At 46.4% G+C, this 18,387-nt stretch overlaps 1 protein-coding gene across 5 annotated transcripts in view; it reads right to left on the bottom strand.

Moving 5' to 3' along the window:
- Positions 1 to 18,387, bottom strand: part of LOC118226887 (lipopolysaccharide-responsive and beige-like anchor protein) — a 212,269-nt gene that overhangs the window by 47,833 nt on the left and 146,049 nt on the right. For all 5 annotated transcript variants that reach the window (XM_035416849.1, XM_035416853.1, XM_035416854.1 and 2 more), the window contains 4 exons: positions 6,955 to 7,072; positions 6,560 to 6,662; positions 3,954 to 4,069; positions 3,314 to 3,426 (listed from right to left, as the gene is read on the bottom strand). In XM_035416849.1, coding sequence (XP_035272740.1) covers positions 3,314 to 3,426; positions 3,954 to 4,069; positions 6,560 to 6,662; positions 6,955 to 7,072 — 450 coding nt within the window. The remainder of the gene's footprint in view (positions 1 to 3,313; positions 3,427 to 3,953; positions 4,070 to 6,559; positions 6,663 to 6,954; positions 7,073 to 18,387) is intronic.

The raw sequence follows: 18,387 nt of genomic DNA, 5'->3' as shown, positions 1-18,387 counted from the left end.
TTGGGATGTTTCTGGGCGTGGCGCTCTTTTCTGTGTGGGGAGGAGTGGGTGTGGCTACACACCCCATGGTTCGAGATCAGATTCCAGCAAAGTGTTTGTTGCGAGTTACCTGCTGCAATGGAGGATGCTAAGAAGCCTAGATACAGCGAAGCAAAAAGACAAGCTGACAGGGCTCAATCAAAAACTAGAGTCGACCTTGGAATTACTTTTCTTCGGTTGCATCAGTGGAAGTTAACCAAGGATGAAAAGCGATGCAGAGTTGGCCTGTTTTCTGCTGAGTCTACAAAGGGCTGCCAAATCCTACATTGCATACCTTTAAACTCAAAGATGAAGGTGTGTAAGTGTTAAACAACACCTCTCTAAATAAGAGGGCCTCAGTTTTTTTTGCTATTGGTGGGGTCAGGAGAGACGGAGATGGGGAGAGAAAGAGAGAGAGCAGGAAAGAGCAAGAAAGAATGAGAGAGACAGCAAAAGAGTAAGAGTGAGAGCAAAAATGAGACAAAAATAGAGAGGGGGATAGAGGGCTAGAAAGAGAGAAAGAGGGTGAGGAAAGGTGTAGAGAAAGGGAGAGTAAAATAGAGAGATAGAGAGAGAGCACGAGAGAGGAAGGAGAGGGGAAGAGAGAGAGAGAAAGGAGAAGGGGTAGAGAGAGAAAGGAGAGGGGAAGAGAGAGAGAGAAAGGAGAAGGGGTAGAGAGAGAGAGAGAGAGAGAGAGAGAGAGAGAGCACTGGCCCTTCTCTGTAGGATGACGGGAGGAGATCACAATCAGCTCCGCTGATTAAAGAGGTGGCGATCGCAATTACACTCCCACTAATCAGGGCTGTGAGGTGATAAACAGGCTCCTAAATTAACTGTGAATGCCGACCCTGCCCGCAGCCTCTCTCCTGTGAAGGCTGCTCGCTGCCTTTGCATTCCTCCCTTCAATACTGACCTAGCGTGCCTCACGACGCGAAACAAAGAGAATCACTCCCAACACGTTTGACTAATAGCACCAGCTAAAGAACATCTGATCCAGTATCACCATCAAACCGCAGTAATTACAAACATGCTAATGTATGAATACTGACTAATAGGGCAAATTACACTGTTTACCTGCTTGGCCATGGTTATTCTGGTTATTCTTGCACATTTCAACCAATCAATCAATCAATTTTATTTTTATATAGCGCACTTCACACCAAAGGGCTGAAGGATGCTTAAAGTTAACAATAGCAATGCACTCGTGAAAACATTTCACTTTCACAGTTGAGTTTTTTAAATTGGAGCAAAAGTGTTAAAGCGCTTTGCTCAAAGGCACAAGCGTGAGAGTACCCAGCTGGAACTCAAAACCACACTCCCTTGCCAATAACCTACGGCGCTAACTACCGAGCCGCAGACTGCCCAATTAGGGCCAAAAAAAAAACGGCAGATTGAGACGTGGCGAATAAACGGTGCAGACCGGGCTGTCCCTGTCCCTCTCGCCCCACCGTAGGCGCGAGTGTCAGCACGTCCCGTCTCAGCGTGAGGGTCGTTAAGCGGCTCCTCGGGGACACGGTCGGCCCGTGATTTTAGGCGTCTCGACCGGAGTGCCGCCGTAAGGCTCAGGGGTTTATGGCTGCGGACAGTGTAATGATGCACTCGCGCTTCAGTGCTTCTTAAACAGGCTGTGCTGTCCCTACTGAGGGGCAGGTACCCATTCCTACACCTTCCACTGACTGAACACACAAGTACTATACAGTTTAGATCTATTTATCCTCAATGTTGGACTATGAGCATAAGAGAAAGGGAACTTATCGGTTCATTTGGGGTCGACAACAACAAAATAAGCGTCCGCACACAGTCAGACGAGACATTTTACATGATGGTGTACAACATAATAAAGATGTCTGTTCGCCTCATGACACTTAATCATTTGTTAAAAGGAGCCCTCTTTGTATTCAACCGCTTTACACAGTGGCACACATCCAGCTCCTGCATTTCCATCAATAAAGACCAGTGTAAAAAAGGCGCACGGATATCACTTTATTGCCGCATCTTTAGCAGGAAGAGCTTTTGGCCATTAGAAAGGCAGGAAAGTGCTCCCCGGTGCGTTATTCTCTAATTGCGAGATGAGAACAAGAATGATGCCGCCATTATTATGCAAAAGATAATACCACGCTTTATAACGCATAAATGATCACTCCCCAAGTAATTTAGACGAGTGCGGCCCCTCTTCCCCCGCTAAGAATGCAGGGTTGAACGCTTTCACTGTACTCGTGAGATGAGAGCAAATATCTTTGCGCCGGCATCAAACAGGAAGAAGCTCACAGCACCCATTACACATCACTGTTTACCTTAGCGTACTGTGACCCCGGCTCCCAAGCTCATATTGATATACTGGTGTGAGATAACCTTGTCATCCTCACTCACCCACTAAGGCCCACCCCCCACACAGCAACACTCACCACCTAACCACAGATACTGTAGACTGACCACATGGTCAACACCAATGTTCCTACCATCCTCCCTTTTTCATTATTACAGAGGGTTCAGGTTAGTAACAGCGGTTTCATGCTACTTAACACCCATTGAGACTGTATTGTACTTGGGCATGCCCCTTGAATAAATTTCCAGAAGCTACATTAGATTTGAAAGCTTTCCCTTCAACAGAGGGGAGACAAAACTGTAAGTGTCATTTATAATATCTAAGTCATTCTGCCTCGCAACAAAGGCCTGTTCCCTGGACCACTCTGAACACCTGCCACAGCCAAGCCCGGTGCTATGAGAGGAAACTAACAGTTTAACCAGGGAGACTTCAGCAACAACACCACAAGCAACTGATGGAGCGCATAGGTGATATTTAGCTAAAGGTAAATTCTGCATTGTTATCGGGAAGTATTTTTTCTAGTGTGTTCAAGGCCAGGACTGATGCTGTGCTAGACACTTTCAAGTCTGCAGGTAAATGGAGCCAAGCTGGGCTGGCTGACACGTTCTCATCATTATTTATTTTTGTGTTCTTAACCGGGCGGCCATTTTATTAGTAAAGAGCTGCCAAAGTCCGGCGCTACCATTGCTACACAAAGCGAGTGGAACCTAAACAGTAATGACCTGGGATGTGCAGCTGAGCTCGTTCTGCTCACCTGGAGGGGCAGCGAACAGTCTCTCGCTCTGTCCCTATCCATTTCCTCATTCCAGTTCTGCTGTCTGAAAAGTGCGCTCAATTAAGGCTGACTTGAGTACGTGTGGCCCTTAGGCCTGTCACCTCCATCTGTCTGTCTGTCCATCTATCTGTCAGCACCAGGCCCCGCCGGGGCCGTGGAGTGGGCAGGACCCCGTCGGGCCTCTGGGAGTTTACCTTGGACAGGTCCCTGTAGGTGCTGGGCATGGTCAGGTCCAGGATGTTGGTGTCGTAATTGGCGATGACCCAGGGGAAGACGGGGTACTGGCTCAAGTCGTTGTATGTCCGGCCTGGGAGAAATATAATGGAGGGTGGGGTTAGTCCGAGTACTGAATCTACTTTACTGCTGTCAGCGTCATCTTCGCCACCGCGATCATCATCATCATGGAGAATGTTACAAGTGCAGCTAGACTCCTCTATTTTTAGCATAGTGGAGTGATAGACAATAATGCAGAACTGCCCAACCTTGTTCCTGGAGATCTACTGTCCTATAGGTTTTCAGTTTAACCCTAATTTCGTACACCTAGTTTTACTAATTAGCAGCTCAAACAGATAGCTAGCAGTTTAACGAGGTGTACTGGGACAGTAGATCTCCAGGAACAGGGTGGGGCATCCCTGCAATAAGGTTTAGCAATACTAAGCCAAGCTTTTATTTGGAGGTCATTGTTGCAGATCCTGAGAAGGCTGTGGGACAGCATTTGGGACTTGGAATAGAAATTGGAGAGATTTACTGTGATATCAACACTGGACATTCTGACAGTGTATGTTCCTCCTGAAGCCCTTGTGACCTCACAAACAGGACAAAGCTGTGGCGTACCGGAGATGGTGTTGAGGAAGATGAGGTACTCGAAGTTGGAGATCTCGCGTCGCTGCCAGCGCTGGGTCACGCTGGAGGCCTTGTACAGCTGCCGGGGGCTGGCCAGAGAGATGCGCCTGGGGAGACAAGCACCAGTGAGCCCAGGGTGTACACGTTTACACGCAAGGACTGCATCACACATGGCCCGCGTCACGCAAAACGCAGACTACACAGGACCTGGATTACGCATAATCTGAATATCACAGGACCTGGATTACACAGAATCTGAATATCACAGGACCTGGATTACACAGAATCTGGATCACACAGGACCTAGATTACACAGGACCTGGATCACATAGAGTCTGGATCACACAGAACTAGGGTCACACAGGTTTATCAGGATGTTAAACAAATGGGCTCTTGTAAACAGCACTGAACTGAGTGTTTGAATTGACTAGGAGTGCTGAGAAAACACCACAGCTAAAAACTGTTCCCTGGGAGCCACACATAAATCACTATCTAAACAAATGCAAATAAAATGTTTCTACACAAGACCATATTGTATAATGCTTTCATTATTCACGCTGTTGTGAAATGCTACTTTAATTTGCAGAAAGAATATAAGCACAATAAATACTCCATTTCAAAACAGAACTTACAAAATGTACAATAATAGCAAAAGACAAAAAATAGACATCAAAGGAAACAAAACAGGCATCATTTCAGATGCACAACAACCGAAGGAAGGGTGTCTCAGAGGAAGCTATGTCAGCATTCAAATCCAGCACCTCATATCTGTACAAAATCTAACATGAAAGTCCCATCATTCCACCATACATAATATGTTCATTCCATTCCAAGCTGTATTTCAAGAATTTTATTACCCATTAGAGAAGTGTTATACGGTAGAAAATGTTACACGGAAAATATACAGCGTAATACCTCCTCAAAGCAACCCATCTAAAGTATAAATTATTATTTGCATTATACACGTTTCTTTTGGCTTCGCTCCTAATTATAAAAAAAAGAAAATATACAGAATGCAAAACAGAAATGTTCCTTCTCTGTACAGTGTGACAAAGCAGGGACTCTAGCTGTGCCAGAGAGAGGTATATGCTGGGCCTTAAACAAATGACCTGTAATCCAATTAAAACAATGGCAAATGAAGGAATTAATCACTGTCAGAGTGTAAGATTATAGTCATTAGGCCACTGAGGAGATGCCCCCTCCCTTTGGGTACATTTACTTTTATTCCACTCAACTCCTGTGCTACATGTAGACAGTGAAATGCAGAAGCAATAAAGCATAAGGAACACAGAACCATGGAGCTGATGGATAGGCTAGGATCCTGCCACACAGTGAGAGTGTTGTTTTTGAGAGGAGATCTTGGACACAAACATTAACACGGTGGGAGCGTTGTATTCGAGAGAGGAGATGCCGGGCAGTTTGTAGCATTGTGATTGTTGGACTTAAGACTGGAGACATTGGGAATATACACTAACACGATGAATGTTGTTTTAGAGAATGGAGACCTTAGCCTGTGACAGAACACAGTGGGAATTTCTTTTTTGAGAGAGAGAGAGATGTTGGGCCTCAACACCAACACTATGGGAGAGCCAGCTGGGCTTAGAAACCAACATTGGGAGGGTGTTGTTTCAGAGCGAGTATTAGTCGGGCCTAGACACAGCAACACTGCGGGAGAGTTGCTTTGGGGAGTAAAGCTGGGCTGGGCAGCTGTGGACGGTTAAACCGCAGTGCCGAGTGCCGCCAGGTCTTCTCTCCCGGCCTCGGTGATTAATGACACCGACACCATGAGAAAGGAAAGTGCCACAGACGCATTCCCCGGCAGCCTCTTCCCCCGCGTAACTCCAACCCAGGAAAGAGAACCATGTGTAACACGCAACTTCAGGGCTTTCCAGATCCACGAGTCAAAACAACTGTCAGAGCAATCATTACTGCAGGCAGCAGCGACGTGCATAAAGACCGTGATATTTATCAGGAATTGAATCTACATCTTTATTTTCCTTTGGCGCTACACACGGGCTGGAGTTCACGGCGAAGGGACAGATTCGGCGCGAGCACCTCCGCGGCCAGAACAAACATACCCCCAGCCGACGGCAGTTCAGCCACCTGGCCATTCGTTTTCAGCGAGAGAAATAAACAAGCTGAATTCTGTTCGTCGCGAGCAGAGAAAGCGTGTGACTCACCCGTCAGCACTCAGTGTGGAGTTAGCAGAGTGACCCTGACACACGTGTGTGAGTGACAGGCCACTCCATCCTATTAAGTATTCCAGAATGTACTTCTGATGAGAGTTAAATTAAAATCTGGCACGACTGCTGTGATGTGAGTGTGTACTGGGTTACATGCACTTGGAGGAGTCTAGGGGGATATCTGGCCTGGGAGGAATGTCAAAGGGATTACCAGGAGTGGGAGGGGAGTGGGAAGTTGTGGTTCATCACCTGAATTGGGTGGAGTGGTTGAACTGAAAGGAGTCTTAAAGGTATGTTATCTAGACTGGGAGGAGTTTCAAAGTTGTGGAACATCACCTGAATTGGGTGGAGTGGCTGGACAGGGAGAAGTTTCAAATGTGTTACCTGGACTGGGAGGAGCAACTGAAGGATTACCTGGTTTGTGGCAGCCCAAAGTTGGTTCCCACGCCGACACGGGGCAGGCGGTGCACGACCTTCTTGACGGTGGCCGAGTCGGGGAAGTTAAACATGATGGAAGCTGCAGAGAAGTGATACCAGATGACGTTACATCAGAGCTGCAGCTAACAGGCTTCACTTTCCCAAAACGAACACAGCAAATTAGAGATATAACTGCACAAAACAAAACGCAACGCAAAGCAGGGCCAGTCAACAACAATACAGACCGAGTACTAAAAACAGGTGTGCTCCTATAGAAAACAATGTTATCTAAAGTGGAATGGGGGGGGAAAAACATTGATATTAGTAAGATATTTCCTGTTGGGAGTTTAAGAGAAAAAAAAAGAACGAAGATGATGAAGATGAGCTCTTACTCCTGTTAGCCATGAATATTTCCAGGGCTGTGTTCTGGAGCAGGTAGCGACGGGAGAAGACGGCCCGGACCTCGCTGAAGAGCCATTTCCCATGGAGCCCCTCCGTGTACACCAGAATCTGGAGAGGAGAGGAGAGCACAGAGTGAGTGAGTGTGAGAGAGAGAGAGAGAGAGAGAGAGAGAGCGCGCAGCTCGCTCCATTAATCAGCCGCAGATGAAGCGTCGCAGCCGGGGGAAGGATTAATGTATAGTATTGATCAGCGCCGATGAAAAAATGATTTTTCTAACGAGAGAATGAGGCCCATTCAGTGGGCCTAAGTGTGTGGGTGGGGACGACGGAGGGCAACGTTTAGTTAACTGCGAACTGATCGGTACTGTTGTCAAGGAAAAAACTGTTACACTCCTTCACATTATAAAATCCCTCTCTTTTATGTAGCTGGTGGGATAATCGGATACCATTTTGTTCTTATTTGTTTTACTGAATGCACTTTGGACTACAAACATTGTATGCACAAAATAAACAACAACAACAATAATAACATTATTATTATTATTATTATTATTATTATTATTATTATTATTATTATTATTAATAAGCTGTTGCTGTTATAAGTAGCCTAGTAGTAAATTCATTCTGATAAAACAAGTACACACTGCAAAGAACGAAGAACGAATCAAAACAAATGGAAACATCTGCCAACCAGAACAGTGTATGAAGCCCAGCATGTAAAACAAACAATCCGCGTTAGCGCCATTAACAGAAGACCAGCGACACGCCTGCGGTTAACAGTCCACAGATAACACCACGCCGGCGCAAACCGCTCCTGAACCATTAATAATGCATCAGAATGTAACCGCTTTCCGAGGCTCAGACCCATTTCTCAGAGAGGCGGATCCTCGGCGACTGGAGAAAAGTCCTCCTAATGCAGGTCAGCGCTCGCCGCAAAGCCGCGCAAACAGGAGTCTCCCCCCGACGCCGAAGCCTCCATTAATCTGATATTCAGCCATTCTGAAAGCAAAGGGCTTCTTCTGTTAGGGGCTAAGTATCATTTTGTCAGCTAAAGCTAAACAAAAAAAAGGCCGCAGATGAACTCGGGTCTAATCTCTCTATGGAGCCAACGGTTGTCAGAGTAACTTGTCACAAAGGCCGTCAGGCCGGGGTGACAGACGCAGATGCTCGGGGGCCTGCCCGCGCGCTCGGCGCTAATCCCGTCTCCGGCGCTCCGAGCGGATCTCTTTGTTTCCGTGCGTTTTTTTTTTCTTTTTTTCCGCTTTCCTCTCCGTTTCAGAGCGTAATTACCGAGCGTGTTCGGGGACAAACAGAGAGGGAGGACCGCTTCGGCCCTCCCGTCTTCGCGGTCGAGGAACGGCATTAATCAAAAATATTGTAATAAGGAGCTAGCGCCGCCGCGAGCCCTTTAAAGCGCTCATTAAGGCAGGTGAGCGCGGAGAGGGAGCAGCTGGGACCGGGCTCGCCAGGGCCGAGCGTCTCTCCCGGGGTGGGGTCCGCCCGCGCGGCAGATTCACTTCAAAGTCTCTGGAGTTTAATTAAACGTGGATTAGAGGGGGAATCTGCCCGTCCGCAGCGCTGCGCAAGCTCTGAGCGTCCTCCTTCTCCTTCTCCTCCTCCTCCTCCTCCTCCTCCACGCTGACAGAGACCAGGACCAGGAGGCCCCCGGCCTCCCGTCAATCAGTCACCATGGCAACCACCCCACCACAGCAGTTTCCTCACCGAAAATTCACCATTATTTATTTACCTACATCTTACGTTTGTTTATCATTTCACTTAAATACAGAGTTTACGGTCAATTATTTGTTAAAACATTCCGTTATTTAACTAATTGATTATTGAACTGTTGCACAGTATGGTGAATACGCAGTGTACATACAGCTTATTATCGCATGCCAATCGCGTCCTGTAGTAGTGGTCTGAGAACGACGCAATTATAAATATTATATTACAACAATGTTACAAGCAATCACCACGTGCATCAAATGAACAACACGTAGTAAAAGAACAATCAGAAGCCCTGCACAGCGTTCACAGTGAGCATCACTGTACATACACTGACACACTCATCTTTGGTAGTTTCATGTCAATCAATATCTAATAATAGATGTCTGAATGCTACAAGAGAAACTAGATAAAGATAAAATATCATATCAGATGACATTTAGTTAATGCAATAAAATACATTCACTTTGGAGGTAATTTATAAATATAAATCTAAAAATCTGCTGATAGTTTATGGGAACTGATGACTGAAGAAGCTCACTTGGAAAAAGCAGAGACAAAACAATCTAGTAGTAGTCAATAGACAGTCAGACAGTCCACATGACCGAGGCAGCCAATCATTGAGCAAAAGACTGTTTTGAGAGCAAATATGACATTAAATCTGTACATTCAGCGCCTCTCGTCTTCCCCCGCTCTCTAAAAGCAGTGAGAAAATGGCTGAAATGGAGCAGGGTAGCACTTTCGCTCAGAGACCGCGGCGATGAGCCACATATTTCATTCCGGCAACAAAGACTGAGGAGAACATGACAAGGCCTCTCGACCTCTCGATTTCGCCGGGAGAGCCGCTCGGCAAAGCGATGCAATTTCCAGCTGACAGCCTCTTCCCCCGGCTTCGGCAGTTTATATACGGCGGTTCTGAGGAGTATTGATACGTTCGGAGGGCTGGCGGGCGGAGTCTGATTCATTAATCACCGCGAGTGCTGGTGCTTAGTCTCCCCGAGCAGTCAGGGCTCTGACGGTGCGCCAACGCGTTCTGCGCGACGCGATATTTGTGCCGGATGGCCGTGTCCGGCGCTCTGGCCTGGTAAATAACACCGGCTGGCTGGGCGGGGTGGGGGTAGGGCAGCTGGTTATTCTCCGCTGCCTTCTCCAGGGTGACCAAAGTGGTCGGCAACGATGTACGGCACAGTGTCGGCATTACAGATGATGGCAGAACCAGCCCTTACCGTCTGGTACGTCTACACTTCACCGCCAGAGATGATCTGTGAGATGCGGAAGGTCAACGTGAAATGCTCACCTACGTGGAGAACTGGGAATCCGATTAAGTCGTGTGCGGACTGTGGGGCGAACCGAGACACACAGGCTGGCCTTCATCAATACGCCTTTGACCCCGTAAAGAGACGGTATGGGAAGTTTCAGTAGAGGAGTAGAGGGTCGAAGCCATCGGATACTGAACACATGCAGATATGTAACACCCAGACTGAAAGAGTGATGTGTGCTGTCTAGGCGACTACCTTAGTCTTCACCTCTGTGGTGAGCTGAAAGGGGACTCCAGGGGGGACCCCGTTCAAATTTGATATTCCAACATTCTACAGCTTTCAACATCAACTATTTGAAAATTCGAAGCCCTGCTCCTCTCCCCGTTACAAGCACTGTATGAATCTCCAACTCGTTCTGAGCCACTGCAGACAGAAGTCCTTAGGAGTATTAATGACATCAATGAATTATCCTATTTTATAGGCTATCATCAGCCTGTCCCCTGATGAATGTTGATGAGAAAAAAATGTGTGTACTCATTCATTCAAATAAGTTATTAGTGATCTGCTGTAATGTTGAAATTTACGAAAAATCAAATAGTGTCTTATGGGTATGGACAGCTCCAGGGGACTGGAGCAGTGGAGTCTTCTTTTATTCGTTCTGGCAGCGTGATTTTTGGGTGATGTGGTGGCCGTGTGAAAAAAGAACAAATTTAGTTCCATACCCAGGGTAATATTGCCTGTACTTAAACACAGGAATGAATAGCAGCGAACAGCAATTTATAAAAGTTTAAGAGTCCTGTTTATCAGCATTACATGTCCAAAATTATTTTTAATAGTATCAGAAATACATAAATAAATAGACACAGAGCCCCATTCCTTGATTGTCAACAACCAAAACGGCAGGGCAGTGAGAAATACCATCATGGCTCTTGAGTTTTATTAGTTGCACATGAATTGCCTTTATGAAGCACCGTTAGCCTATGTGCATACGGAGAAAGATGATAAAATATGTGGCCACAATAAGATAAAATTATTTCTCACTCTGCTCTGTGCACATGCTCAGTTTGCCTCAGCTCTCACTTTACAGGTTTAGGAGAGCGCAGAGTGGCGTTGCGGGCTCCGTTTCAAAGCCGAAAGTGGAGCCAAACAAACAATCGGCAAGGAGTGGTTATTGAGGAGCACACGGCTGGCTGGCCCGTTTCTGCTCAATTGTGGCCCTGGAGTGCTGTCATTTGTCTCTGTCAGAGGACGGCCAGCTGAAGGCACACTCCCTCCAGCCAAGGGCCCGCACTGTCAGCCCCCCCAACCCCCACCACAGAGAGACACCTCTCCAAACCACACCGGGCGAGACACCACCCAACAAAATTTAATTGAAAATGGAGAGGGGGTGGGGGTCGGGGGGGGCATCAAACTATTCCAGTTGTGCACGTCCCAAAAAAAGAAAGAAAGGAGTGAGAACTGAACTCGTTCTCCTCATTGAGCAGACGTGCAGGCCCTGTGTGTTCAAGCAGATAAGACCGGGGGAAAAAACAAGGAAGAAAAAAAAAAAAAAAGAAAAGAAACAGTGACGCCGTGTTGGAGCGCGGCAGACAGACTAAAAGGAGGCGATGAGGAGACGTTAAAGCGCTTCATTTGAAGTGTCAGCGCTGGCGGCGCGCTGCGCGGAGGGGCCGGGCCGGCTGCGCGCACGGGCTTGTCCCGGGCCCGCTTTAATATGCGCTCGGCCTCCCGAGGAAAATGAGGTGATTGAAGTTCAATTTGTATCCTGTTATTAAGCGTTTCCGCACGAGCGGCCGAGTCTAAGGATAACGGATGGAGCTTTTATTATTACTTTTTGGGTCCGATGAAGTGGAGGGAAAGATAAGGTGATGAAATTAATGAGCGGTAGGAGAGGGGCTAATCAATCAACATCAGCTGGAGGGAGGCGCGAGCAATATTGGAAAACTCGATAGAATTCAGACCGCAAACCTGTGGACTTATCTGCGCGGAACTGCTGCCCCAAAACACACACCCCCACCACCCCCCACCGAATCCCTGAAACCCACACACACACACACACACACACACACAAATTCACTCCACCCTCCCCAATATTCACAATTACATCCAATTCCATTCAGTTTAAAATGAGTAAGCTTTCTTTCTACTAGGATACTGCATAGGCAGCTCACAGATCACCACTAGCATTCAGGACATTCTCAGAGTAATAGCATTTTCCATTTCTCCAAACTCCAAACTTCTCCAAATTTAAGTAAAAAACAAAATGATAATTATGGTCACTGCTCACAATCTCATTTTTATCGTCGCCTTTTTCTGGTCAGACAGCGGTAAACACAACCGAACGTAATGGCATTTAATGACCGAGAGGAGCTCGCGCCTCCGTAATGAGGTGCTTGAGCGCTCACATGACGAACGTCTACGGTGAGTGCACTGTAATGCCAAACACACGAGTGGTAGGCCCAGGGGGAATGACTGCACTGATGTACGTAAAGGACCAGTACCGCTGTGGCTCTTCCTCTGAAATAGGCCAGGAGAGCTCCTGTCCTGTGTCTTTATCACCACAGCGAGTGCTCCCCCATTACAAGAGAGTCTGCCAATAAAAGCATTTATTTTAGTCGCAGACGGTTTACATTACACTGTATTCACTGAGCAGAATTACAGTCTAAGCGAACATAACATAGCTCATTTAGCTCCACCCAAGCTAAATGAACAGCAGAGCCAGACCTGGCTATCACCAGCCGTAGACCACTGACTGCATTTGTAGCATCACTAAAGCACTGAATGCAAGTCAGCTATTCCATCCTGTATTCATGATATAACTCTAGAACATGTACAAACTTCTACAGATCCTGTTGGTTTATTTGCAAATTCAAAACCGCTTGGGGTGTCTCGTGGCCTAGCCAGTAGGGCACTGACCACATCCGGCCATGCGATCTTTGTCGAATGTCTCTCCCTCTCTCTCACTCCCCGTTTTTCCTGCCTCTCGACACTGTCCTGTCCAGGAAAGCTGAAAAAGCCCTGAAAATTCATTTGAAGTTTTTTTTCATAAGTTTCGATAAGTTTTTTGTTTGTTTATTCTTGATTTAGTTTCCCCGCTGTTGAGATCTATGATTTGGGGCCGGGGCTGATAGCAGGGTGTGTAGACTAAGGAGGACGCAGAGAGAGTTGCTCTCCTCCAGCGAGGGAGAGGCATCTGTCAGCAGCGCCACTCAACACTTCAGCGCGTGAAGTCGAGGGGCGACGCGAGGCGGAGGGGGAAACCGACGCTCCAAACCGACGAGGGGGCGGAGCTCCCCGAGCGGCCGGCTTGCTCAGGAGTAACGGAGGCAGCTGTTGAAAACGGACGGGCACGAGAGGCGTCGCCGAACAATCCGTGGGGAACGACCGCCTCCCCGTCCTCCCCTCGAAGCGGCGTGGACCGACAGACCCCCCGCCCGGGTTCCCCAAACGCCGCGCCTCATCAGCAAATGAGCTGATCAGATGAATGTGGATCTGGCCGACCTTGCCGCTTAACGAGCGCCGGGCCGATAGTGGCCCGGGTTCTGCTTCGCCGCCGCCCCCGTCGGCACCCTCAACACGGCGACGCCCGCTCCCGCAACACTCTGGAGCCAATTACTGCCGTTTCCCCGGCGATCACGGTAATACACACTAGGAAAAGGGAGTTCCATTTTCCCTCCCAGAGCTCTGGAATTGTGGGACATTAGCCATGAGGCTGGAATAGTGATGTGCCCCTGCATTGGAAGTGGGATGCTGTTCTGTCCAACAGGAAAAGAATGTGATATATGTGACGAGCAGTTAAAAGGGACAGGCCCGCAGACTGTGAAACACAGTGAACACATTTGGTAGTCCACTTTCACACAGTAACTCATGGGGGAGAGACTGTCTACATGACATTAATTTAGCAGACGCTCTTATCCAGAGTGATTTACAAAACAGGAGAAGCACATGTGCATTCACAGTCTACTGTGCTCCATAACTTCATACAAAGAAGTACATACATATAGACATGCACACACACATATTTTCACTTGCACACACCATAACCTATAAGGTCTGTATTCAAAATGATCAGTTTCAAATAATATAATTGGTACATTGATAATACCTTTGATATGTTAATTTTGCTTAAAATATCTAAAATTCCTCAACTAACAAAACTTTGTTTCTCTGTCGTTAAGTTAAGCATTAATTGGCAGCACTAATAAGAAATACCTTTTGTCACCAGCGCTGTGGCAGTTCAGCCAACCTGCAATAAAAATGTCAGCCTCCTCTCCTGTGCAGATTTCTCAGTCTATGAATCTGTGTTTATCATTATCATTTTGTCTCTTGACGTTAAGGCCTTAATACACAATGCAAATCCTGTTTTAATGATTGTTTGAGCATGTCTCAAAATCTCCCTGATACGTAGATACAACTCATTAATTGGTAGGCCTTTTTGGAATCATTATTTTCATAGGGCATGTACTGTAGGCCTAATAGATTTTAAGCTTATCAGTTAATCATTATTAATCGATTAATGGGCGCCAACATTCGACTAAAAGAATCACACAAAATTAGCATCCCAAGCACATACATATACAACAAACATCACAAGCTGCTAAATTGCTTCTCAATCCTAGAAGGACAGATATCAGGAACCCTACAGCAACTAATACCTCTTTCAGTGCTCAAAAGAAGCTAATCTCCACTCCGGAGAGTGAGACCAATGACAGGGTTTAACAAGTCCAAACACTCTATAAAAAAAGAAATATGTTACTCTATACTCTAGCAGTGTTGAGGTGTCACTGAAATAATTAACCTAATTTGCCCTTAAACAGAAAGCCGGTGTGTGTGTGTGTGTGTGTATGTACACTTGCGGACGGACAGCAGTGTTTGAGGTTCCTGAGACTCAGTGAAGGACGTTCCCCTTCAGATGGCCTCTCTGGAAAGTTCAGGCAGAATTTACCCTAATGAGGATTAGAGGGTTTTTGTTCCTTTCACAGTGTTTGCTAACCGGTTGGTCTTTTCACTTTCCTCACACTGCGCAGCAGCTTAGCCTTTTAAGCTCCAACAAAAAAAAAAAAAAAAAAGCCTTGTGTGGATTTATTAAAATGCCAGAATGTTCCGGGGGTTAATTGGAAGAGAAGCAAAAGCCTTTAATGCATTGACTCATTAAACATTTAGCCCAAATGCGCGCCTTTGTGTTCGGAGCAGAGGAAAAGACTCGGCCGACAGTCAGAGAGCACACAGGGGCAAGAGGGAAGACAACCACGAGTGGTCAGGTTTAAAATTAATAAACAAATAAATAAATAAATATTATTATTATTATTATTAATTTGAAGAAAAAAAAAAATAAAAACAAAACAATTTAGCCAGAAACCAGTGCTTTGTCAGATAATTTCTGCCGTTGGGGGGAAAATGGGATTTTTCTTTTTTTCACCAATTACACAGAGATAGAGATCAGACACAGCAGAAGGTACCCACCCCCACCCCCTCCCACCTCCTGCCCATTCAGAGCAGGCATTTCTCTCCCCTCAGAGTTCAGACTGCAGGCGCTGTAACCCCGGAGCTGATAAGGGCACAGGCTCTCACCGCGGAACAAATGAGAATAAAAGCAGGATAAGGTGACATAAGTGCGGAGAAGAGGAGCGTGAAATCCGTCGGACGTACGCAAATTGGGCCGGCCCCCTTCGCCGCCTTTAACCTCCCGCTCGGGGCGGTGATTAACGGTTTAAAACCAACAAGTAGCAAACATGGCGCCGGCGGGGCCTCGGTGGACGTAAATGGCGTCCGCGAGCGCGCCGTCGGGCTCCGAGCGAGCGAGCGGTCACCCGCCAAATTCCGCCTCGAACACGTGTGATCAGAAGGCGAACTTAACCTGGGCAATGTCGGCACTTCACGTTGCACGGAAGGCTGCTGCTTTTCAAAGCCGTGAGACACTTTCTCAGCCGGGAAAAGCGTTAGCTTTAATGCTAATTTGAATTCCTTTTGAATCGCTCGGCGTAGAACTCATTTTAATCGCGGCGAGCCCGCCGTACGGAGCTGAAGTGAAGGACGGGGCAGGCTTCGGGCGGGGTGACGGGGAGCAGGGAGAATCAGGGAGACGGCTGGAGTCCTGGTGAAAGTGTTTCAGGGCCCCGCCATTGTTCGCACTTCCCTCTGAAACGTCGCCGCGCAGACACTGTTGCCAGCGTCGCATGGGCTGAGATTACCGACCATTATCTTCCTCAGTGTCTCCGCTCCGCTCTCAAATTTCCAAAATGGTGTTTCGGGGTAGCGGTGATGCTAGAGAGAGGCAAACTTTCACCTAATCTCCCCCCCCCCCATTATTGGAGCCTTAATTGGATTGGAATCGGGTGGGTGGAAAAGGCCCCCCTCCTCACTGGACAGGGCTGCAGGCATTGAGGCCGAGGGAAGAGCGGGAATTCCTTAAAGAATATCCCTGGGGACTTAAGGATTTTAAGGTGACTCAATCGAAGACACCGCATACTCCCGTAATAAATTGTGTTTTTAGTAACAGTTCTCACAAACGTTCTTTTCGAGATTCAAGAAGTCTCAGGAACCTGAAACAACATTCATTGCGAATATACCAAGTACACAGACTGGGAATTTTTTATCAGAAACATAAGAGTTTAAATTCAGTTCAATTAAATTTTATGTGCCTCTTTAAATGCCTCTCAAGGAAGGAGACTTCTCAGGCATTCCAGTAAAATATGAACTACAGTTAGTAAAATATCTGAGCAATCAGTGCAAAAAATTAGGTAAAATATACAAAAAATATACTAAAATACAAAATATATATAAAAATTAAGGAAAAGTGTACATATGCATGCAAGCACACATACGCGCACATGCACACACACACACGTACACACACACACTGTTAGCTGGGTAGCTGATAGTAATGAAGAACTGAACAGTAATTTACTGGATGTTTCCTGCATATAGTCTGGCCATCTCTATGGCTTTTTTCAAGAGGGCAGACTGCTTTGAAAGCGGGCTGCTGAAATGTTGTCATTAGATCAATTAATCTGACAGGTTTAGAGGTTTTTCCACTGCCCTTAACACCAGAGTAAAAGCAGAAAAGAAAATAAGTAGCATATTTTCAGGGAAGAGAAGAAATATCACATTTCACCTTCCCTTAATAATGATTCCCAGACATATGGACAAGCTTTGGCATTTTTAGTGCGATTTTGCATGCTGTAGCAGTGATTTTGCATGCTGTAGCAGTGATTTTGCATGCTGTTGCAGTGATTTAGCATGCTAAGCTTTGATTTTGCATGATGCAGCTGTGATTTAGCATGGTAAACTGTGATTCTGCATGCTGTAGCTGTGATTTAGCATGGAAGCTGTGAATTTGCATGCTGCAGCCTTGCTTTAGCATGATAAGTTGTGATTTTGCATGCTGCAGCCGTGCTTTAGTATGGCAAGCTATGATTTTGTATGAAGGCAGCTGTCATTTAGAATGGAGGCTGTGATGTAGCATGATGTAGCAATTATTTAGAATGACACAGCTGCGAGTTTGGCAAAATACAGCTACGAGTTGACATGAAACAGCGACTATGACTTAGCTTGATACGGCTACATTTCTGCAGCACGCAGGTCAGGTTTTGCGTGACGCGGCTGTGATTTAAGCCCAGTGCGGGGACACAGTAACTCTTTGTGAGTCAGCTCCAGAAGTGCAACAAAAATGTACAGTACCCCCGACTCACTCTATGAGAGTACAGCTCACAGACAGGAAATGTCTTTTTGCAGCCACTTGAGAAAGTGTGCTCTTAGGTGTATAAAACATTTTCTCTCCAATGTACAAAGAAGGGTATTTTTCCTTGTGAACATAAAAGAAGTTGTGGGTACCCTTATGAAAATGGAATATACAGCGGAATATGTGGAAAACACAACGATAAATAAGTCACCGCAATGTCTTTTTCAAAAATCTATATCAGTGCCTGAAAGTAGGAATCATTGGTATGTTTGGCTGTGAATTGTAAGGTATTTTAATGTCTTTTCTGATCTTAAAAATATATTTTATTTGAAGACATTGCAGTACATTTCATCATGTTTTGAGCAAAATAATTCTGTTTGTCCTGAAAAATACACAAATACCGCAAAAATACCTCGGCTTTCTTCAATCCCTTCTATAAATTACAGCAAATGGGAAATATCTGAAGCACCACATTCCTCATAAATCGCAGATCTTCATGTCGTACTCCGCCTTCAAAAGTTCTTTGGGTAATTTAAGGGACCAGGACTGTTTCCAATATTGTAACGGCATTTGCAACATGCTTACTTTTGCGGTAAAGAAGGGGTTCAAAGTCCTTTAATCCCATTGTCCTCCTGCAAAGCAGTCACAACTGACCGGGCACCTCCCCCCTGGATGTGCCATTCCACCCAGACAGGGTCCTTCACCGCACATAATGGCTCTGGCTGCACTAATAAGCGACCAAGCGGGCCTCCACACACC

The sequence above is a fragment of the Anguilla anguilla genome, chromosome 5, assembly GCF_013347855.1.
Source record: "Anguilla anguilla isolate fAngAng1 chromosome 5, fAngAng1.pri, whole genome shotgun sequence".
In the NCBI taxonomy this organism is placed as follows: domain Eukaryota; kingdom Metazoa; phylum Chordata; class Actinopteri; order Anguilliformes; family Anguillidae; genus Anguilla; species Anguilla anguilla.
Note: the sequence above shows the minus strand (reverse complement) of the source record. Positions and strands in the feature narration are given on the sequence as shown.